General features: G+C 39.8%; 1 protein-coding gene across 2 annotated transcripts; it reads right to left on the reverse strand.

Moving 5' to 3' along the window:
* Nucleotides 1–2441: 2441 nt before the first annotated feature.
* On the reverse strand, nt 2442–23562 carry pitpnb (phosphatidylinositol transfer protein, beta). 2 transcript variants are annotated; one of them, XM_020652960.3, is made up of 12 exons: nt 23521–23562; nt 17142–17172; nt 15968–16113; nt 12809–12900; nt 12626–12633; nt 11300–11374; nt 10635–10718; nt 7941–8018; nt 7732–7836; nt 7335–7457; nt 6160–6251; nt 2442–4950 (listed from the first exon to the last, which is right to left on the reverse strand). In XM_020652960.3, the coding sequence occupies exons 1-11, from the start codon at nt 23538–23540 to the stop codon at nt 6204–6206; spliced, it is 810 nt and encodes a 269-aa protein (XP_020508616.2). In that variant the 5' UTR covers nt 23541–23562; the 3' UTR covers nt 2442–4950; nt 6160–6203. The 2 variants fall into 2 exon arrangements, with proteins under 2 accessions (XP_020508616.2, XP_065821702.1); XM_065965630.1 differs by lacking the exon at nt 6160–6251.
* Between the last annotated feature and the right edge of the window lie 896 nt (nt 23563–24458).

Below are 24458 nucleotides of genomic sequence, written 5' to 3' on the forward strand. Positions count from 1 at the left end.
TCATCTTTATTCCCAAAATGTCTTATTTTTTTCTCGACATTTCTACTTATTTTCCGCTGCATTTCGACTTTTTCTTAAAGTACAAAATGGAAACAAAAATCATCCTCCTGTCATTATTTCTCTCGTATGTCCCTAATCCTCTCCCGTAGCCCTTTTAGTGTAATGAAACTCTCCAAATATTAAACACTCTTGATTTTAACACTTGTTTTTCTTCACACTGAGTCCAATAATCTTATCAAAAATCCTTTATTAAGAAAGATAAGATAAGATAAGATAATCCTTTATTTATCCCACAACAGGGAAATTTACAGTGTTACAGCAGCAAAGAGCAAAGACTGCAAACAGAAAGTGAACACAGTACAATTTAAAGAAAAAAAGAAAAATTAAGAATGTAAATAAAAATAGATAAATACTAAAAAATAGATTTTAAAAAATGAAAAATAAAAAATAGATCAGCTGAGCTGCAAAAAGTGCTGCAGAAAGTGACGGAATGTAACACAATGACATTTTATTTCCGGTTTTTAATCATTTTATTGATTAGCTTTAAAGAACTGCATCTATAATAAATTGTTTATGTATTTTGGTTCTTGTTATTTGTACTACATGCATCTGGTCATATGGATTTTCTTCAATCCTAACACAAATATTTCCCTTCAAGTTTACAAAACTTCCGTAGCAGGTTTAATTTTAAATCCAATTTATTACAAATTAAAATATTGTAAAATACCCCAAGTTATTCCTATACTGTCTATTCCTACCTGCTAATATATCATGTTTCATTTCTAGGGTTGGCTTAGTGACAATGTTTATCTATCCAAGTAGAGAAGATTCCCCACCAATACAACTCAAAGTAAACTATTAAAACTTTGAATCCACTACATAGAGTTGTCAGATTCAGTGACTTAATCAGCAACTATTTGGATTGATGGAAATACAAAATCAACCAAAAATGAAAGTATTAGAATTGATAAAATATATAAAGTGGTTAAATTAACCCTCCTTCACCAGGTCCAACAGGTACTTATCTTACATTTGAATGTATTTCACAGTGAAGTTATTCCCAAATGGGTCATCCTGCATAAAGGCTTCTTCTTTTTTGACCCCAAGGTGTTTATTGATGTTTGTGTACTGTTACTTTAAATGCAGGATTTTCTACATTGTTATTGCTTCTTTTATGCCAGATAAACATCCACGCCCTCTTCCAATGCCAACTGTATGAGTGTGTAAATATTTCAGTGTTTGCAATCAATTCATGGGAAATGATTTACCTGCATACGATGTCTTGTTGACATCCAAGATGTGGTGTGAGGTAAGGTGTTGAAGGTTTTAAAAGCCCAAAACAAAAAGTAAATGTTCACCCTGAGAGAAACATTCAAAACACTCAAAGAAAAACAAACGGCACGTCGATTCTCTTATTTGTTCAAATTTATTAGATATTCTGTTATGTTCCATTGTCTAGACCTTCTGCCACAGCGTGGACGCCGTGAAAAAGAAAACAAAAGAGGAACTAATTGTAATACATTCACGACTAATTCCCCTGAATTTTGCCTTATCAGAAAAAAAAAAAAGAGAAACTTGAATACATTGTGAATCTTTGTCTTCCAAAAACAACAAAAGAAAACAAAACATAAAAGAAAGAAAACAGTAGATTTTGCAAGTGCTTATTCATGATTACATTAAAGAAAAAAAAAACAGTATTTTGGACTCCATCTGTTCCCTAAGCTTCTACCCCTCCCCCTCACAGTCATCCCTGGTAATGCTACAAAACCGAACATCACACAGTCTACTCTAGTCTACAGGCCGGGGCCGCTTGTCACCATCAAACTCAGACAGGCTTTTCACTCCTCGTCAGGAGCCCGAGGTCGAGCTGAACTCAGTTTGATTTTGAGGAGAGGTCGACCTTTAAAAAGGAATTCCCTTCTTGTCTGATGCAGTTCGAGAGCGTCTCAAAACGCACCGATCCAACGGAGGAAAAAAGAAAAGAAAAGAAAAAAAAAATCAAGAAAAAAGAAAAGGTAACGAAAAATAGAAAAAGTGTAGAGCATGCAGATCTGAATTTTACAGAGATTATCGGGACCAGGCGTCAGCAGAAGAAAACACAGGATTTTTAATGAATTCTTATTTTGCATCCAGAGGAAGAAGTTGAGTTTTTATAAGTAGTTCCAGTTATGAGATAAAAAAAGATCAGAGAAAGGACCTTTTTGAATAAGACAATTTAAGTGTTTTGAAGTTTAGCTTTTAAAGCAAGTGTCAGAAATAACATGAAATAGAATCAGACTGTTGTTGTTAAATTATTTGAGCATTTAGAAAGAAGAAAATGTCACAACAATTATGTTCAACTTTGAATATAGAGAGCATGTCGGACAAGAATTGAAGCGAGGATTATGATTTTTAATTTAAAAAAGTCATTATTTCAGTTTTCTTCTCATAATTTCATAAAATGGTTGTTTTTCTGGCACTTGAATTGAAAGTTTTAACTTAATACTTAACATTTCAACTTTTAGTTACATTTTCATGAAGTCTTAAAAATTCAGAAAGAATTTCTTGATTGATTTCCTGAAGTAAACAATGGAATTTCCTTTCCTTAATAATTTGCCTTTTTTTCTCCTCAATGCAAGAAATAAAACTTTCCTTTTAATTCTACACCTTCAGTTCATTCCAAACATCTCAACATTATTCCCCTCAATGCAAAATAAAAACCTTCCTCCCTGTGATTTTTCACACCCTTATGCTTGGTCCCAAATCCTCTTCTGTAGAATCCAGACTTGTTCGAGTGAATCTCTCTTCATGTACTGACGACTAACAGGCCCACGTCATGCTTGTACAGGTGTGAAACATGTCCGCACAGAAACATCCTGCAAAGACCGACACCTCCTGTCTGCCTATCTGTACATTCATAAAGCATGGATGAGGTACAGTTTAACCATGGTTTTTTAGTGACGACAACACGTGGAAAGCACACCGCTCACCGTCTGCAGAGCTGACATCACTGCTCTGAAAACTTTATAACTTATTTTAAGTTAGCAGTACAGTATTGAATAATCGACCTGACGATGTAGTAGTAGCTGTGAACATCCCATTCAAGTCAGTGTTTTTGTATGTACAGTTTGTCCATTTCTATAATGGGCCTATTAAAAAGTACACTTAGAACTCTCTTTAAAACCTGTCTGACATTAAACCACGCATAGATAGGTTACGACGAAACCTACACACTCATACCTGATCCAAAAAAAACAACAAAGCTGTGTAACTGCACTAAGCTACGCCATGATCATAAAAAACACCACAAATATCTTTACCTAAAGCCCGACCGGATCTGCATTATGCTCAAAAATGATGTCAGCCGTGATAGATCGCAACAACCCTTGAAACGAAGCAGACGAAAACAAAGGGAAAAAAAGGGGGCGGGGGGGATAAGATGCCACCAGGCTTGAAGCACACCACCCGACGCCAATCTGAACTGTACAAGTCTGTTTTTCTCTTCGCTAAAAAGCCGTTTCATCCCCTCTAAAAAAAACAGTCAAGAAAACCTCAATTTATATTTACTTATGGGTTCAAACTTTTTCAAACAAACTAAGACTACACACCCAGAATGCTTGTCAACTTTTGCCTGGACCCCTGTGCTCTGAGAGAAGAAGCTGTAGTTTGAGATATATTTTTAAAAAACGACGTTGATTCATGTTTGCAGCGACGCACACACACTCATCCTCATTTGTTTAAAAAAAAAAAAAAAGCTTCAGCGGAGGCCGTCCAGTGAAAGCCCTAGCAAGAGGAGAAAAAGGACATGCAGCGACAGCATGAGGCACGCTCGACTGGAAGCCTCGAGTTAATATGAACGTTTTTTCCATCTCGGTCTCAAAAAAAAAAAAAGAAGCGACAGTCCTCGAAGGCAGTTTGATGACGCAAACGAGCACACAGATGCACACGCTAACACACACAGGTGTATTGTACAGACTCTCCTAAGAGGGGCGCCAACGAGCTCTCTCTATGATCAACACAAACAATCCACTTGAGCAAAAGCTGCATTGCACGGACTGCACGCATGCAATGACAGTTTGAAGTGAGGAGTCGCTGTTGATATCACATGCACGTGTGATGAGAGAGAGAGGAGGCCCGGTGTGCATGTTGAAAAATGTAAAAACAAAAAGCGGAGAATTACCCATCATGCATTAAATTTGCTTTGACTCCCCCCCCCCCCAAAAAAATAAAAAAATCAGGCATGGATTGGCCTCTGAATGAAAGCGATAAAAAGAAAGAAAAACACATCCCGAATGACTGCCAGACACAGGGGAGGGAGGGTGAGACAAAGGGGGGGGAGGAGATCCAGACAAGATTCATGAGGACGAGAATATAGACAATAATGAGGGGAGAGATGAGAGAGTAAGGTAGAGACGGACAGTTATAATACAAGGAAAAGAGGGGGAGATAAATGGTCCAATACCTGCTAAAGTCATCGTATACCAAATTCTGTGGGAACCTGTTTAGCTAAAAAAAAAAAAACATTCTAATGAATTTAAAAGGCTTGACTTTCTGAGTCCCGGTTTACACACCTGAATAAAAACAAAGCCCCATTGTAATAATCAACTAACAATTACATATCAGGCAAGTTACGTTCTGTGCAAAGAGTTTTTTTTTTCTTTTTATATGTATGCAAAACCATGGTTTTTTTTTTTGTTTGTTTGTTTTCTGAGTGAACAGGAGGCTTGTGATCGGGGGAAAAGGAGCTGTACAGTACTGTTAACCAATCGTGTCAAACCCCCCCGATGAATCATGTGAGACAGGAGAAGAGAGCGACGACGGGGGCCGCCGCCGCCTCCTCATCATCATCATCGTCGTCGTTGTGGTGGTGGTGGGCGTGTCTCTGATGACATCATCATGACAGGGTTTGGTTGATTTGCCTCATTGCTCATGAGCAGCACTGGTGCCTCGAATCGGACCTGTTTTACGCAGCTGCGGGGGGGCAGAGGACAAAACGTTTAGTGACGTCGTAGGAGAAGAAATCAATTTTTTTTATGTCTGTGAGAGAGTTTGTGCACATGCAGGAAGTCAGAGGGGGAAACAATCCAGTGAGGTTAGTTGTTGTCATAAAATAACAAAACGTGAGGAGGAAAACAAAGTGAAGCATGCAGGATGAGTGAACGTTAAACATGGGACAACATTTTAAAAAATGAATGAGCAGCAGAGAGAAAGAAAACGAGACAGAAGACGTTCCTGTTCTTCATTTGTGGTTAAAGGTAGCAGGATTTTTTTTCTTCCTGTTTTTAAAGGAAAAATTTGAAAAAAGGAATTCCATCTGTTCTAAAACACTGCTTTCATTCTTTTAAATACTGTATTAAGTGCTTATGTAGGTTTTGAAAAGTTTGCTGATCAAAAAAGGAACATTTATTTTGACCAAAATGTCATCTGGGAAAACTGTAATATTCAACTTTTCATTTTTACAGGTGTTTGGCGTCCCCACATTTTAAACTGTAGTCCTGAACTCCATAAAAAGAGACAGTGACATTAAATTAGAGGTCGGCTTATCAGAAACACTATTTGATACTCACTGAGAACTGGTTGCCAAATAGTTATAACAGATCATATATTGGGAGCTTTAGGCTACTATTGAGTTTTTGTGTTGTTTGACATGAAAATACAGTAAAGAAAGGGAAATTATAAAATTCATATAAACTTCTTGATGTACCAGTGTTCATGGTTGATTTGATCAGGAATAATCCCTAATATGTGAAGATTAAAGATGTAAATATATATAAATGAAGAGGATGTTCATAAATCATCCATGTTTGAAACGAGGGAACAAGACAGTTGCGTCACTGCTGCGTGAACGATGACGGTCATGAAAAGTCTAGACAAAATGTTACCCAACAAAACCCAAAGACTAATCAATGTCTGCATGCTCCTTAAATGTGGTCAAACTGAGAAACAACAGGATCACATCAGCAGATTAACAGCACGTCAGCCTGGGTGAGTTAAACCACGTCTGAAGAACAGGAGCTGGAAAAAACACCAAGAGCAGAATGGAAAGAAGACGACGCCATGCAGGACAGAGCTGAAAACAAAACAGGTGAGTCGGACAGCAGTGTGAAGAAGAACAGGGTGGAGAATGATCCATGCAGCGCCACCACCACCACCTCTCCTCCTCCTTCAGAGCAGACTTACTCAGCCTGCCTCTAGAGTTTGACCTACAGCGGCGGGGGGGGGCTCTACTCTTCTGTCGCAGAGGTGCCTCGCACATCTCCCTTCTGACGCATCTGATGTGAGAGTCGGGAGTGAAAGGGTTAAAGTGGGAAGATTTCACGTGTTGTGTCGTCTCCAGCTGTAAAAACTCTTACACACATCAGTCAACAAGAACTTCTTGGTTATTTTTAACTTCTGTACACATGTAATAGAAAACCTGTCTGTTCTTGTAACACCTGAACTCTTTCAAATTATTTGTTTTTGTTAAGATTTATTTTTGCCTTTGTTTGATTGGACGGTGGATAGAGTAGGAAACCAGGGATAGGTAGAGGGGGAATGAGCTGCAGGAAAGGAGCCACAGGCCGGACTTGAACCTGGGCCATCCGCTTGGACGACTATAGGCTCTGTGCACGGGGCGTAACAAAACCACTAGGCCATCTGCGCCCCTAAAATGCACTGAATCACCCAACCAGAAATGGCAAATTCACCAATTTAAAAACACTTCCCTGTTTCCTAAAGCAAAACATTTTCATTACATCTAAATTCTACGATTCACTTAGCAGACGCTTTTATCCAAAGCGGCGTACATCAGAGAGCAAGAACAACACAAGAAAGGATCTAGAGCGGAGGAAAATGTTGGTTTTCATGCAACTGAACTCAATTCCTTCATTCCTGCTGTGATCTTTTTATAAAATCCACTGGTTTATGTTGGTAAATGTTCATGCAGGTGTTTCCCTTCTTTACATTTTGTTCACCAGGAAGTTCTCAGAACCAACAGGTTTGTTCACATTTGAAAAAACTAAAGATTTCTGGCTACCAGGACTTAGTGCTGCCGAGGGACTGCAGATGTAAACTAGCTCTAAGATAACTCTGGTACAAAGCATCAAATAGCAACATTTATGTTTAATACTATACCGGGTCCCGTTACAAATAAAAAAGTAAATCATGAAAAGAGCAGATAGTGTTCAATTCAAACCATTTCTCTCATAATATTTGAATTCAAGCACCTTCCTAGATCTGAATTTTATCTTTCTAGGTCTGAAATTATTCTTATCCAACTTAGGTATTTTCCAAAAACCTTTATGACTTTATAAAGACTGAAGGCAGGACGGTCCAGTGTAAAGTCTGACAGGATAGTTGTGCTGAGAGTTGATTACCTCTTCGAGCTCTTTTTGGGTCTCCTCTTCCATCCGCCTGATGTCCTCCATGGTCAAACCCACCCATCTGTCGATCCAGCAGAACAGCTGGCGGTGGAAGTTGGTGAAAATACGCTTTTCTTGCTGTGACAGCAACACATAATGAAACCAAGAAACAGGTGGTTAGAAACAGGAAAAAAAACAGGCAGGCCTCTTGTTTGCATGTTTGGTACTTCAAGGTTTTCCTCGTTAACTTTAAATGATGCTTTGCTTTACTCATGTGAGTTTCTCATAGCCATGTCGCCCTCTGCTGACTAAAACTAAAACAACTTTGGCCACTTGCACAAGTTAAAGTCCTGGTAAAATGAACTTTTGTTAAAATATTATGAAGTCTAAATGTCCCCCCCTTCATAATTACCCTGTGGATGAAGCCCTCCACTTTGGTCTGCAGACCCCACCATCTGAACTTGACGGTGACCAGTTTGTACGCACACATGTACGGACAATCTGTCCTCATCTCATTCTGCAAAGAGAGAAAAATACAGTCAACACACAACACAGAGGATTCACACCGGACGTTATGCTGCATCGCTTTTCCGCTTTCCCGTCTCTGTGGCGGTCTGTTACCTTCCATTCAGTGCCGAGAGGTCCTCTGCCTGTCTTTTCTGAGTGGAAAAGAGACGGATCTTCCTCTGGCTTATAATCCTGAAAGAGAACAAAAAAAAATAAATCAAGATCCTGCAACAAAAAAACAAACAAATCGACTACAGCTGCTTCTTTCAGGAGCTCTGCACCACGATGTGGGTCGCACTGTGTCAAGAGCTGGGAGTCTCATTCCACCAGTGAAGATCCCAGAACCTGATCACAACAGCCCCAAAGTTAAAGAAAAGTTTTTTCTCTTTTTCATCCATGTATCCGAGGTATTATGTGATATATGCTACACAAATAAAATTATTATTATTGCTGGTTTCAGCTGACTGCAGCTAAATTACCATTATACCCAGGCCTCCATTCAACATGTAAAATATTCACATGTTGAATGACAAAGAATCACAATTCATTCAGACTTTTGCAATGTGTTTAATGGGAATGCACAGCCCTCTTGCAGAGTTCTTGAGGATGCTCACAGTGGGGACGGATCGTTGAGGGTGTGTAGATTTGAGTGTGAAGCTGAGCAGCTCTTTAGTCCACTCACTGTAAAACACTAAATCTCAATGATTGCATTGCTGCAGAAAGCCCGGTCTGGGGCCAACAAATGGCTGCTGGCACATTTCAGACCAGCACTGCACATATGTGTATTAGAGGTCGATCGATTATCGGCCTGGGGCAGCTATTTGGCATTTTTCCCATTATCTGTATCAGCGTTTTATTTATTGATCGCCCTGCTCTACAGGTGTGTCTTTCCCTCTGGCTCTGTTTGCACTCACCAACCTAAATCACCTAATGTCCCGCCCACAACTCTGATCTATCTGATTGGCCAGATATCACACGAGTAATAGCCAATCAACACTGACCCCTGGGTGACGCTGACATGCACAGAGATGAGAGCAGCCTGGAGCAGGAGGGGAGTCTCTGGATCTTATGTTGTGAGTTTGCAATATTCCAAAACGTTGACAGAAAGATTTAAATTTTTACTGAAAATGCATATCGGAGTCCAAAATATGGTTCTCATGAACTACTCATAATCTGTAATGGCATCAGCCCTAAAATATCAACATCAATTAAAATTCTAATGTGTATCATATTGTAGCATTTTCATTTTGCTCACTTTGTTCACTCACTTAGTGTCCCCTGTGGCCATGAGCTGGAAATGCAGGTGTGTTTCTGGACCTCACTGGCTACAAGCCCCCCCCTTCCACCAACCCTCAACTCCCAGCTCCCTGTGCTGTTTTAATCCACGAAGGACTGATGGGAAGGAGTGGTGAATACCTGGAGCAGATGGACGTTCAGATTAAGCCCTGGCCTCAACACTGATCCACTTAAGTCATTACTGCGGACGAGCTAGTACAAGAAACGCAGCTACAACTGTGACCCATCAGGACAGAAAATGGCTTAGTGCCTCTTGTTAAGATGTTAAACCTCGACAAACATGAAGGTTCAGGTATTACAGAGTGACAGCTGCCACCGTGCACTGAGGAGAGGGTTCAGTGACGCGGCTCAAAGTTGGATTCATCCGCCAAAGAACTGGAGTGGAGACAGAAAATAGTGCTCAATAAAACATGAATGAAATGGATGTTCCACTGACGGAGAATAATGAACCAGCTGCTGGACGGGATGGTAGTAGTAAATGGGTTTTTTTACTGAGTCATTCACTGACTCAACATGGATGGGAAATGTCATCTGATGAGTCTTAGTGGTCTGATTTTCAACGGAGGGGAGGAAGCCGTCTGAGTAAGCAGATAGGCATCTTTTGAGTTTCTGCGTGCCTGTGCTGGCAGAAGAAATTAAATTAGGCGGGGAACACGCGGAGATGGTTTCAGGGTCATCTTGAAAAAAACAACAAAACAGGCACGTGCAGAATCCGATGGAAACACTATGATTACACATCAGTATTGCAAAACTTTCGCTGGCATACCCTTGTTGAGCTTGTGGAGATTTTAAGACTGATACTTCTAAATTATTCTGAATGAAAAGAACAAAAGTCCTGTGATCATGAATGGCTAAAATCCTAGTTATTTGTACTGTAGAGCTGTCAAGAGTAATCGATTACAATCAGAAGATTTAACCGGCCTCCTGTGTTGTCAATATCTGTAATTGTCTAACAAGGAACCGAGTCAGCGCATCATAAATATCCAAGCAAACAATCCTAGTAGAACACGTTGAGGAATTCAGTATACTACCGTTTCACACCATACCGTTACCACCACAAGAGAAACACACAACTATCAGCCTGCCCTAGGCCACGCCCACTTTCCCTCTATGCTCCAATAACAGTCAAATAAGTTTGGTACGCTGCAGAGCTTGAACCAGCCTTCCCCTTTCCTGTCGGGGTGGTAAGATTTGATAATTTCAAGATGATGCCTGTGAGACTTCAACTGTCTGACAGCTTGTTATGCAGTTTAAATATTTTGTACCACTCAGAGAAGAAAGACAGCCTTTTTGAACAGTGAAGAACATATCTGGATAAAAGAATTAAGCAGCTTCATTTGAAACTTTAAGGGAACCTCTATGACCCAACTCCTCCTCAGGGTGGAGACAACCTGCTGAAACTTTCATGCACCTGCACATAACGCTGTGTTTTCAGGTCACAACTTGAGCCTGCACAAAATATTTTTTCTTGCCTTGGTGTTTTGAAAAGGCAAACCCCATTCAACAACTCACCGCAGCTGCCACTTCTTCTTTGTTTGCGATATCTATGGGAACCACCTCCACGGTCCTCCACGTCTGCTCGTCCAGGTCATGGACCTGATACACAGAGAGAGAGAGCGAGAGAGAGAGAGCGAGAGAGAGAGAGAGAGAGAGAGAGAGAGAGAGAGAGAGAGAGAGAGAGAGAGAGAGAGAGAGAGAGAATGAGGAACAAGTCAACCTCAGCTCAACACACAGGCGACAAGGGAAACGTCGTCTACACTTTGTTCTCATTCAAATGATTGTTTAGTGTTAATCAAATGGCATTCAAATATAAAGCACACAGATGTCCTGAAAGCTGGACTTTCTCTTGTGCATGCACCAACCTATTTGAACCCTTAGGACAGTTAGATGAGTTTGTCTCCCTGCTTACAGAGAGTGATGGAGAAAAACAAAACATGATGTCATAGTGATGTCATTGGGCCTATTTTTTCTTTGGGCTCAGAATTTCTTTTTTTTTTTTTAATTTCTTGAATTATAAGAAAGAAGAAGCATAGACTTTGCATGGGGCATCCATCAGGCTTGAATAAAACAATGACACTGCATTGCATTGTGGGAAATGTAGGCCTGAGTGTTTTTGGGGACAAAAATAAAGTTCAGCAGTCAGGATATCTCGTCCTCTACGGCTCCGATGTACTCACATTTTCTACTGTTCCCATGTCAGGTTTGTGCCACGTCTCGATCTTAATCATAAAGTCGTCCTTCATGTACTCATTCTGAAAAGCAGGAGGAAACACAAAGGTTTAAATAAAAAATAAAAAAAGAGAAAAAGAATCTTTCTTGCCTTTAGCTCTTCAAATAAGCTGAATTTAAAAAAATAAGGTACAGCTGCTTCCCTGAATGCAAACAGGTGCAGCTGATCTCAGCAAACACCGTGCAGAGAATTCCATGAATGGAGAAGAGATGTACTTAAGGCCTGCGGCTAAATCCAATTAAGCAATCAGACTTTTGGACTGAAACAACACAAGTGATGCTGCACTGCTCGGCTCACACCTATTTTTAACCTCACTGTCAGTAGTAACACTCTTTATAAAGCTCCAGCTCAGAGGCCAAGACACAGCAGCGTTTAAAACGGCAATTTACCCCAAGAAAAAAAACAACGGCTCGTTTCACAGGAAATAGGGAGTCATCAGTGACTTCCTTGTACTCTGGTGTGAAGTGAATACGCAGAAATATAGCGTGTAAAAAGCAGATTGGTTGCACTTTGACTTTGCACAAAAGTGAGCTCTTTTCTCGTCACTGAACTTTGAGGAGGAAGCTTTCGGTTTACGTCGTGAGGTGATAATCTGCTCCGTGGAGTGGAAAAAAAAACACTTGTAGGACGGTACTTAGAATGAGAAATATTTCCCTTGGAGGAGTCCATTAAGAGAATTCTAGGAGAGCTTTTATCACTGATTACATTTTTGTTGAAATAAATTAAATTCGATCCTGAGACTAAAACCACAGCGGTACTAAAAAAAACCCAAAATGATTACACACTAGTGCCGTCAAATATTCACTTTCCTAATGCACTTCCTGTTTATCCTCCAATTATTTTACAGTATTCGCTCGTTGAACAGTGTTGCCTGAATGAATGGGAATGATTTGCTTCTTGCTAGGGTGGCTACATTTGACCCAGCTAACACCGAAACTGAACATAGTACAGAATAGATTTGCACACCAACATTTTCAGAATTGAATTACGAGAACATGTGTGAAGTGTTAGGAGTTTCATAACAGATAACAGTTTGTGCGTTGATTCCTTTGTCATGCATAAAGTGAGGATTCTCTAGATTCATTCATAGACTGTAGGGGTTCAAGCTCCGCCTCCTAGCCCCTTGGTCAGGGTGCTAAATGCAGTTTAGCTTGCGACCTAACTCAGAGTAAGAGTTAAGAAGACATGAAGCCTCCAGAGCACTTTGTGAAGATATGAAGATTCATTTTGCTGTTAAAGAGACTTTAAATGTGTTAAATAAATAAACACTCACCGTCACAACTGCAGCGGAAGGAGGGAGAAAGAAAACACAAAAAAAAACATATTAGAAGAAGTATAAAAATGAGGCTTTACGTTCATCATCAAGACATTTAAAGAACTTTGAGAAAACTATAAAACATGCTGTAAATGTCAGTTCAACATGCATGCACAGTGCAGAAAAGAAGAGGTAACCTACTTGTGCGACAGTATGGATAGGCGTTCCAAGCCTTTTCGTGAAAAACTAAAGCTCCCTCTGGTGCAATCATCTTCACATACCCCGGGACTTTACTGCAGGAGGAGAAGAAGAGAAACGACAAGTCAGACAAATCAGGTCTGAATTCACATCCATGTCCTGAAAACCTCAGCCTTGCTGTGTTAACGAACATAATGAACATTTCTTCAGAGCTGAAGAAAACATTTTATAGCTTCTATGATTCAACATGGGATGAATTGTCTTCTTTTTTTATTGCTGTTGGTGCTCAGCCAAAGGATGAAAGCCCTCATGCAAAAAAAACTCTAACACCCATTTCCTGCAAAATCAAAGAACTGGTCAGAAAGTACTTAAAGGGCAGCCGAAGCAGGAGGAAACACCTGGCGGGGGGGGGGGGGGGGGGGGGGGGGGGGGGCGGGGGGGTGCAAAGATAAGGACCTCTTGTAGTTCAGTTCTCATTATTCTGTATGTAGTCTGGATATTACATCTTTGATTGAGTTGCAAAGCCCCCAGCCGTTTAGCCGATCATTTGGGTCTCAGGACTCTACTGTGGAGACGAGACGTTATGTTCAAAGATGGAAAACACCATGCAGGGATGGTGTGTGTGTGTGTGTGTGTGTGTGTGTGTGTGTGCAGTAAGGTAAGACTGGTTCAGTAAAATGGCGGCTTATTTTTTGGCAAGCAGAGACTTCATCACCACCCCATGTGTAACGTCCCGTTAAGACGCCTGCCAAAAAAAGTCCACTGTCAGATTTAACAGCTGGCGGCAGGCTGTTTAAAGTTTCCTGTGATACAAACAAACACGTCCGGAGCCAGCTCCCTGGTTTTATGTGCCTAACGTACTTATGTCACTTGTTTGGTGCGCCGGGCCAAAGCCGAGAGCGGTGCCAACTTTGTGGAGCCGGAGTTTATGAACGATAAGACTTTTTAAGTAGAAGATACAAAGAAGCTTTATGGGAAGCTGGAAATTGAATCCGGTTGTAAATCAGGGCTTCTGCACAGTATTAATTTAAAATCCAATTTAAGACTTCTTAAGACCCCAAACATTGGAAAATGAAGACCAGGTTTGCACCCTGCAGAGTTTGTGTTATTCTGATTTCATGTGGGACTCAACGTCTTGGAGTCCCAATGTCCCAGCTCCCTTTTTTTAGCAAGTCAACCCCCCAATCGATGTTCACCCCTGCCAAACAACCCTCGGCATTTTTAATCTTGAACGAGCATCTCCTGTTCTCGGGCTGGGTTAGAGTAGAATATGCTGCCGTAAATGTCGTAAAAATGTTCAGGGCTGGCACACAGTTCAAGATTTTTTTAAATCGTCAATGATTTTGAAAATGTGAGAGATCCCACATGGTGTTCTCCCAAGACAACAGGATTTCTAAGCGTCAATTTTAAACATGTTTAATATTTATGATTTCAAATCGGTGCAACCCTGATGGTCTTCCCAGCAGAAATAGGAGGTTAAAATCACTCTTAACAAACCTCACACCACAGGAGAATCTGGCAAGATAATCTTTGGACCCATCAGATAATCAAGACTTTGGTCTGAAAGGGGGTTATTGGGTCCAAAATTATCCCGTTTATCTTTTAGTGTGTACCAAACTTAAGTGTCTGCTCATCAAAAAAAAAAAAAAAAAAAATCAAGCTTCAGATTGTAACCACTTCAGTTTGCACCGTGTTTCAGGGCCATATTTCAGTTACTTGTTCCTGAGATGTGGAGGATTCCTACAGAGACTGATGTTTTTTGTTGAAGAGTTAAGATGCTTTACGTGGAAGTTGAAAACAGCCTTTACGGCGTCCGTTCAAAACCAACTGACCCCATCAACACCAGTCTTTTAACCTCACAATGCAGGGGAGATGATGATCTACTGCAGCCTCTGTTAGTAACTTAATGTGATATTATTGTGTTCAAATAATGTTCTCACCCTTTAAAAAGCAAAAGTCACATTAAACCAGGAGCTAACTTACTGCTCAGACAGGTAAATCAGCCACACACTTATTTAACAGGTACAATTGAACTGTTTTCATAGACGCTCTCTTGGACATTTCTAAAATATTTTCAGGCAGACTGCCCCTCGGTCGGTTGTTCACACATGCATCTCACAGTGAGAGACCAACCCCCTCAGAGAGGAGGAGGGGTCTCAGGAAGGCAGGACATGATGTCAAAAGAATGACCAGGAAGTGACGGAAAAAGAAACAGATTCTGATGCAATTATGACTTGTAGATAAACATATTCATAATATCACAAAAAAGAGTGAAGTAGAACATACTGGCAGACAGAAAACAGAATGAAGCAGTGTCACTACGTGCTCAGAGATCACATGCATACAGTCTATAGTTGTGCGCCTGTCACAAGATATTAACGTCATCACTTCCTCCCACTCGCTCGCGTGAATTTTCCTGAATAATTCTTGCTGGGTTGTCACAACAGCTCGCCCAGACTCCAAGCGTAACATTCACACGGAGGTTAGCAGAAATTACAAGTAAAAGTCGGCATACAACATTTTGCCGCTTGCGTTCAAACCCGGAACATTTCACGAAGTTTCCAGGAGTTTTGTGCATGAGTGAAAATGACAACACTGTTTTGTCAATGGAGCCTGGTGGCTGTAAAGGGAGCCATGAAGCCATTTCTGGTGTAGAATAAAAAGATCTTATTCTTAAACAAAGAGGTCCACCTCTGTAGGATCAGTTCTGCCATTTTGTTCAACACTTCGTCAGTGACAAGAAACAAGAACTTTTACAAGGATTACGTTGCAGTCATTACACATGTCTGCAGCTGTCAGCTTGATCAATCTACTGGAGAAAACATTTTGACTCCAATACTCACTCCATCCCTACAATATATTCTTTTTTTAAAGTTCTGGGGGCAGCAGTAGCGTAGTGGTTAGTTTGCACGTCCCATGTACGGAGTCTGTAGTCCTCCAAGCAGGCGGCCCCTCTCACATGTTATCCCCCCTCCCTCTCTCCCTGATTTCCGATTCTATCCACTGTCCTATCCCTCCAATAAAGGCCGTCTATGAACCTCCAGTCGTCGTGTACTTAAACGACTTTCTTGCAATCAGGTTACAAAGAAAAACAGAAACATTTTCTTATCTCAAGAACAACATATTAATGAGTTTAAAGCTGGAGTGATTTCAAAGACTCGCCTCTTTAGATGGTATATTTTATGTGTGTACTGTCCCTTCTCCCCATCCTTCTCGTAAGGCTCGTTCTTCAGCACCTCGATGCCTTCTCCTCCTCCCGTCTCATTCTTGCTGGCCTCAGCCACGGAGAACAGCTGCCCTACTTGATACTGGGAGAAAGTAAAAGAGAAACAACACAGAGAATAAATGACTTTGAGCAGCAGGGACACAAACCTGTGGTTATTTTGCTAGAATAGGCAAAGGCTGTTAGTGATGCAGCACCTGCCTCGGCCTCAGAGATTCTACTCAGACATTAGAAGGTGGACAGAATAAAATGTGACTGTTTTAAAGACTGCAAAAAACACCTTCCTGTACTCTGTTTAAATACATAAAGTAGACTTCAAACTTCCTATGTGAGGCTCATAAACAGGTATGTTCTTGTTGACCTATAGTCTTTTGATGTTTTGTATTTCAGGATTCATTAGGATGACGTAATCTCTAAACTCAAACTAAGGCTTCAAAACGTCCTTTTATCAACCCGCGGTCGAGCGCAATTAAAGCTTTATACGTGTTTTTCTAAAGTCTAAAGCAAAGCCATCCTTAATGCTTTTCAAAATAAACTTTGATCCTTTGAGATTGGAAATATGATGGAGAATATTACTGCATTATGACGGGACATTAATGCTGCTGATAAAACTAAGTGAAGGATACCCAAACAAAAAAAACTCTTGTTCTGGGGAGAATCCTTTTTTTCTATGCCTAAAACAAAAACTGCCTTGTTGTGTCTCATAAAAAGTCAAAGCTTTAAATCCCAGCCACAGCATTTTTTTTTTATCCTCCAGCAGAATGGGCTGTGAATTAAGGCCAGTGTGTGATGTCAGTGGATATTCACGGTGGGGTCTGGACTCACTGAACCGAACGTTGTCGATATTTCAGGCTACATGGGAGTGCAATTTCATAAAAAAAAAAAAAAAAAAAAAAAAAGAGTCCACAGTTTAAAGAGCCGGGCTCACACAGAAGCCAACGTTCTCCCTGCAAACACAACAACTCGTCTGTGGCTGTGAGGCTAACAAAAACTATTGTGTCCTCGAGAATGTTGCAGGTGACAGCGTGAGTCAACATGGAAGAAAATAAACATGTGTATATATATTTCTGGAGGATTGAATCTGAAGAGTTCAGGGTTTGAAGTTTCACTCACCTCTTCCACAGAGACTGGCAACACTACGCGGCTGTGAGAGGAAAAACAAGGGAGGGGTGGGGCAGGAAAGGAAGAGAGAGAGAGAGAGAAGAGTTGAACACATTTGTGTGCAAACAGAGACGTAAAAATACTGAAACCCAAAGGATTTGGAGCAGAAGTTAGTGGTCTCATTTGAAGAAAAAACAATGTTCAGGAAAACTGTCAAAATGTTTTTGGGATTTCTCACACAACAACTAAGCACTAAAAAATGTTTAACAAGCATGGAGTTCACGGAGAGGCCTGATATAGTGTAGAAGGTGGAGCATTATTTGAATAAACTTTACTCCGACTATGATTGATGGACAAAAGAAGGAGAAAGGAACATTTTGTTTTCATATCTGAATGTTGAAATTCTGGGAAATAAAAGTGTTTTTTTGAGATAGTATGTTTTAGGGCTGCTCGATTAGGTCAGGATTGTTTTGATTGATACTGAGATCACGATTACTAAACACGATGACTCATCGATTTTACAACATCGGGATGCATTTCTCAAACTTGAACACTGAATATTTTAAGAACATTTACAATCTCTAGCTTAATAATAAGGATTTAGCACGGCATCAATCCAGCCTTAAATTAAGTTTGATGCGTCATGTTTCTCTGCTGCTTTATTTCATTTTAAAAGGGGTGGACATTTAGTTTACAGCGTCTAGTTTTTGTAATAAGGGAAAATAAAGACTCTTCTTGCATACACAAGCTCAAGTTATTAACCATAAATAGATTACAGTTTATGCAGAGATGAGATAGCAGTACAGCCTGTGCTTTCTTATGCCATTTAGGTTAACTCAAAGAGTACAGTAAATAGACAGATAAAGAGTTTCCTGCTCCTCTCACTATTCAGACATATTCTGCACCCCACCCTCCACAAAAACAGAAAGTGTTTGATGAAGCTTCCTGGAGGTGCAGAGCAAACTGTGCAGACTGACGAGTTAAACTCAGGGCAGAAAGAGCCCTCCACCACGAGATCAATAAACGACTATATCAGGCTGTTATTTAATATATTAACAATCAACATTTTCAAGTAAAAGTTTTATAAAAGTTGATATTTTGTGTTTTCTTTCTTCCTCCGAGAACATAAACGATTCAGACATTTGAGGGTTTCATCTTGAGGTTTGTGATACCTACATTAATCATTTTCTGACATGTTATCGACCACACGGCCGTTTGAGTCGTTACACCTATTCAGTCTGTAGTTTCAATGTGATGTTTCGCCTTCAGTATGAATCTCATGGAGGCAGAACCAATATGAAAGTGAAAAAAACTGAGCTACGGACACGCAGTATGAAAAGGGCTAATATGTCATCTTGGGCTTCAGGAAATTAAAATAAACAACTAGTTAAGATCAGAGTTGTTAGCAAAGTTGTTGATCCATCTAAATGTCCACCCCATGGGCATCCCCCAGCTCACACACACCATGCACCACTGTTTATTCTTCTACACAAACAAAGGCTTCAGCCATCACTTGGACACGTTCTTCTTGAAACAGAGAGAACTTTAAAATATAAATAAACATTAAAAAAAAAAAAGTAATAAATCAAATTGTGACACAGGCCCATGCAGATTTTGGCACCGACAGAAATGTAACCAGAGGAACAAAGTTGCACAACTGTAAAAACAAAAAAAGGCAGAGTGCAGAGTTTGTGGTTTTGGCTCTGTACAAAAGCAACCACTACATTAGATTTTAAAGTTTGCCAGTCACACGACACACACTGAGCGAACAAATTAAACCAGAGGTGATTACATCTTGGGAGCTTTCGGTCTGAGTGAAGTCTACACACCCGTTTGTTTACCGAGATAGCTTAGCATGTGCTAAGAAATTAATCAGGCAAACCACAACTTGCTCACATGGGTTTCCTGTCAAATTAACTCCAAGCCTCAATGGAAGTGGTTGCAAAAAAGTATTGTAGCATCAGCTTAGATTTATTACAGGACACAGAAAGGTTAACCTAATGAACTACATTTAATCAGGACAAGAATTTGAGACCAAAAAGTTGTAAGGCTCGCTGCAGAGGCGACACTCGAAAGGATCCAGTTCTCTAGTTCAGCTTACAACTACGTGTTAATAATTAACAAGTTATTGATCACTTACCGTTAAGAAAGCGATCAGGGCATGAAAGAGACATTGTTTAAAGACAATCTGCATTCTAATGATTGAGAGTCCTGCATGTATCCTAACCAAAATGAAATGTTTCCAGTCACTTTGTGATGCAGAGCTGTATCAGCAGGAGCAGAGAAGGAGGTCTGCACTTTGTCTCATGATAAAGAGCTAAACTATTTGAACTAGAGGGCTGACCAGAAACAGATCTAGTGTTGAAGTAGTCCATGAAACCTGTAGTTATGTAAGATCTACAGGAAGACCTCTGTGTGCCTCAGCAGACAACACAGACCCCTGCAGCCCAGCAGCTACTGTGATGCTGTGAGAGGAACCAACCTACTGTCATTAATCCCACTAATCACAAGTGATGATTTGCTCATTTTGGAAACATAAATGGCTGCAACATGAATATAGAGAACAACACAGTCAATTCTTATAAGTCTTCCTAGGCCTTTAAAAATAATAGTGAGCTTCTTTTAACATTTTACGACCAAGCAAAAAGTAATCTGCAGCTTGTCAATATTGCAAACATGTCATTACATGCAGAGCAGACCTAATGCACCCTCATGTATAGTGCAATGTCCCTCTGTAAATCATAACCAAAGGTGGGTTTCACAACAGCGATAACAACTCTTCCTTTTTCTGAGCAGGTCGACTCCCATGTGCAACTGAAGAATTTGATTCTGTGCTGAACAGAACTTCGACGCTTTTTATTGTTGAGTGTTTTCAAACGATACAATGTGTTATTTTAATGATCGATAGTATCCAAAAGTACCAACACTTTAACCAAACGCTGAGGGAAAGAGAGAGCCATTAAACCAAAATGTTGCCGAACCCATTTGTGAGATTTAGACAGTGTGCAAGATTTTGCCTGCAATTTTTGGAAATACAAAACAAGTAAATTTGCAATATTAGAAGCCGAGGACTCCTATTTTTGTTGCTTTGGTATCAAAATGGCAATAAATATCCTTTAATTTTAACTGGTATCACATCTCAGTTTAAAATTCTGGTATCGAGACGACCCTAGAAAGAACTAATTTGTGTGGACTTCTTGTAAACTCGTCCCATGACTTGGACGATAAAACAATCCCATCAATCTGAATTCAAACCAGGAGGTCAGAAATAAGCATCGAACCTCCTCATGGTGGTTTTTTACTACATGGCTTTTCAAATTATGATGTTTAATGCAGGATGTAACGTCTTTTAACACATTCAATGACTGCGCTGTCCTGCGTGTACTTTGGGTTTATCACGTCTATATGCGGGTAGCACCAAGTAATGAATTAGCAACACTTAAACTAAATGAACTCTTCACCTCCTGAAGATTCAGTCATACATTTCGATCTCAAAGTTCTAGGCTCAAGCTAAATGTTTCCCATTTTTTTTAAATTTATGGATATTATAACCTTCTATTCAATTAGATTTGTTTAAGTGACCATATTTATGACAGTTTGAACACGTAGAGACGGGATTTGATTTAGGCTTCTGTTTGCTCATTGATTAAATAAACAACATAGTGAATATAGTGTTCCTTAAAAACTAGATTTGGGGAAAATTGGCTTAAAATGAATGGCTTTTCATTGACTGGTGAAATATTATTTTTCCTGACAAAGATCTCATCCATTTCATTTAATTCTGTTTCATTTTCGTGCTTAATCTTTTACTGTATAGGTTTACCATTATCTCTAACACAGTTTGTAGAAGTACTTTAGTAATAAGGTCGTCAAAATGTCAATACTTCCATACTTATTTTTTGACACATGTTTTGAAATGCTACAATCTCTGCTCTTCAAGTGATCAATAGTACCAAAGCGTAACATCTATTTCACAAGACAGGTGAAACCAGGAGAAGAATTAACCCATTAAAAATGACACGCAAACTCCTGCATGCTGTCGCAATTGCACAAAAAAACATTGGCAATGTTTCGGAAACCTAAGGTTGCCAATGTTTTTGTGCAATTTAGACAGTGTGCAGGAGATGCCTGTTTGTTGACGTCTTAAAAAAGAAAACACCAAATATTGGGTGTCCAGGACTTCTAGTTTTGTCGGTATCTTATCCAATTTAAAACTTTGACATCGTGCTTTAAAAACAAATTAGGTCAGCATCTTTTGTTGGTAGATGACTATGGATAGACATCTCTGTAGCTGTAGAAACACACAATGTTTTTTAAAGTAAAATACAATTAGGATTTAGAGACACATGAATACTTTGATTGTAAATGTTAACACCTTAGGTGAAGCTGTGAATTAAGTTAACACTAATGCTGTGTACACAAGAGAGCACAGGGGGCGCCTCTCCCTCCATCCTCCCCTCCAATCAAATAACGCTCAAACCAAACCCAAAACCCCGGCTGCAGTCAACTCCTGCTAAAACATAATCATTACACACTCTCACACCACAACATTGTTTAACATCAACATATTTAACACATACCATACACACTGCTCAACTCCTCAACTCTCTTCTACAATTCTACAATTCACTTAGCAGACGCTTTTATCCAAAGCGACGTACATCAGAGAGTAAGAACAACACAAGCAAGGATCTGGAAAAAAGGGAACAATGTCAGTAAGAGCAAACGATCAGCTTTGAGTCTGATTGGACACACAGGTGCTGACAGGAAGTGACCAGAGGCAAAGCACAACATTGAGGGCAGTTCTTGAGAGCTCTAATCAGTATAGAAACCATCTTATAAGTCGTCGTTTATCAAACAAAAACCATCGTCATTACCATCATCATCATCATCAATGATATGGAGACCATCATCATTAAGTTAGTAGGTATTCATGAAAGAGCTGGGTCTTTAGCTTTTCCTTAAAGCACCTTCTCTCTTTCACTTCTTGTATCCTTTCTTAGGTATGATGGGGAGAAGGATGATACAGAAACCGTTGAACATTATGGACAATAACATGCGTCCCTTACACAATCTCGTGTGTGAACAAAAGAGTGTTTTTAGTGGGAGGCTACGACAGCTAAGCTGCAAAAAGGACAGATTTAAAAATACTTTTTTACCGACTGCAATTACACTTTATAACGACTCCCCTTTAAGTAAGGACAGAAGACATTTAAACTTCAGCCTGAGTTGCATTTATCAAACTGTATTGTGGGCTCATGTTTTTTTATGTATGGGTGGGATATGTTTGTATATATGTGTTGTGTTGTGTGTTTGTATGTATGCTGGCTGCTGGGATGAATAAAGTATATCTTATCTTATTTCATACAGTTTTGTAGTTTTTCTGTTAGTAGTCTGATGTGTGTCTGTTGATGTCTTTATTTGTTTTATTTTACTGTATTTTGGAGTCGTTGTCCTGACCTTGTCTGTTTGCGCCTCATTTATATATCACCTGTTTGTCACTTTATTTCACCTTGTAAAAAAATAAGTAATAAAAGAGCACAGCGGGGGGGGGGGAGAGAGACTTAACCTGTGCTACCTTTACACCCACAGGCTACAACAGGTACCATTACAGGTTTCCTACAAACTGAAAGCAAGCTTCAATGAGATAAAACGGGGAGAAGAAGCCACTAAAAATAAATCCCAGTATAACAGATGTACTGGCAGCTTTGATGAATGGACAGTTTCATTATTATGGTCCGATTAGCCGCCCAGTTAAAGGGCTAACTCATCGATGCTAGGGACAACAAAGTAATTAGCTTGAAGGGTATGACTGCTGTGTGTTACTGAGGAGGGGGGGGGGAGAGCCTGCTGCATTGAGCTTTAACTTAGCAGCTAGCTTAGTGTTAGGTTGGCATACTAGCAGCTAACGTAGCCAGCTAGCATTCACGGTAAATCCGAGGAACCTTAATCTGTCAGTCCCGGGACTGAAGCTTAACATAACGTTACTTTACAGGCGATGCTAACAAGCTAGCCATGCTAACGCTGAGGGGGGGGGGGGGTTAAACAGTTGAAGCCACGTTAACAACATAAATACGCTTTGTTTGAGGGGTAATCTGTAAAGCCTTTTTTTTATGTAATTCATTTTCATTAAGAAGCTAATTATCCCCTCTGCTGGTACAACTCGGGAGCTAGCGCTAGCTGGAAGTAGCGACGCCTAAAAAAGACCGGTGAGCTCCGTTATCCACGTCCTGATCCACCCTTCTCAAAGCTGCTTCACGGGGCTGTAATCGAGCCACCGAAGCGCTACACAACACACGAACGTTTAACCGTACAGTTAAGATCCGATGTTCGTAAAATTGAGTCTTTCAAATGCGCGAAAATGCCATTTAAAAAAACATTTAACACTCACTATTCCTTGATGAGCACCATCTTCGTCACCCGGGGGCTGCGCTTGCGCACTGGGAGTCGACGCCAGATAGAATTATCAACAAGTTCGTTCCGCCCTCCTGGGTGTTTCTGATTGGCTGACATATCCACCCCATTCATTACACCGTCTCTTACACTGTTACAGGACAACTGTTGGTTAAAAGGTAAAAAAAAAAAAAAAAAAAAAAACATATTTAAGCGGTGCTTTCCACAGATTAACTTAAATTGATTTAAGGAATATTCTTTTTAATTTATCCTTTATTTTAGCAGGGAGGACTCACTGAGACCGAGGTCTCTTTTCCAGGTGTGCCCTGCAGCAATACAAAAATAGAAACAGCACAAATATAAACATATTAGCAGTTAACAATAATAGCATCTAGACACTGAAACACATATTCACACATGTAAACCATGTCCTTTTTAAAATGAATTCACATTGTGAAACAGCTGCAATTTCCTATTTATTATATATTCACATATACGTCGGGTAGCTTATAATATATGATTACAGTAGCTATATCACTTAATCGTGTAATCATTAATCATGCTATGTCACTTTAATCATCACTTGTCACTTTATCTTGTCATTCTCTGTAAATACTGTCACAACTCCCTGCATAGTTAACTTCATTCATTTTGTATTTGTATATACCCCCTATTTTTATTTTTATTTATCTTATCTATTCTGTTTAATGTATATTTGAGCTTTCTTGTCTGTGCTGCTGCAACGCCCAAATTTCCCCTCTGGGGATCAATAAAGTATTATCCTTCTGAAGAGGCCGTTTCTATCAGCTTTTTTTTTTTTTTGCTTTATTCCTGTATTCTTATAATTGTTTTAAACTCCTGTATGTTGTTTCTTTAATGCATTGTACAACGTTTTGGTCAGCTGCTGCTGTTTTTAAATGTGCTTTATAAAACATG

Source organism: Labrus bergylta, chromosome 17 (genome assembly GCF_963930695.1).
Source record: "Labrus bergylta chromosome 17, fLabBer1.1, whole genome shotgun sequence".
Classification (NCBI taxonomy): Eukaryota; Metazoa; Chordata; class Actinopteri; order Labriformes; family Labridae; genus Labrus; species Labrus bergylta.

Coding starts and splice junctions, on each gene's coding strand:
- pitpnb (XM_065965630.1), bottom strand. CDS start 23,540: ATGGTGCTCATCAAGGAATA. Junction 17,173..23,520: donor ATGGTGCTCATCAAGGAATA/GTGAGTGTTAAA, acceptor TTCCTCTCACAG/CCGCGTAGTGTTGCCAGTCT. Junction 12,901..15,967: donor AAAATATACCATCTAAAGAG/GCGAGTCTTTGA, acceptor CTCCTCCTGCAG/TAAAGTCCCGGGGTATGTGA.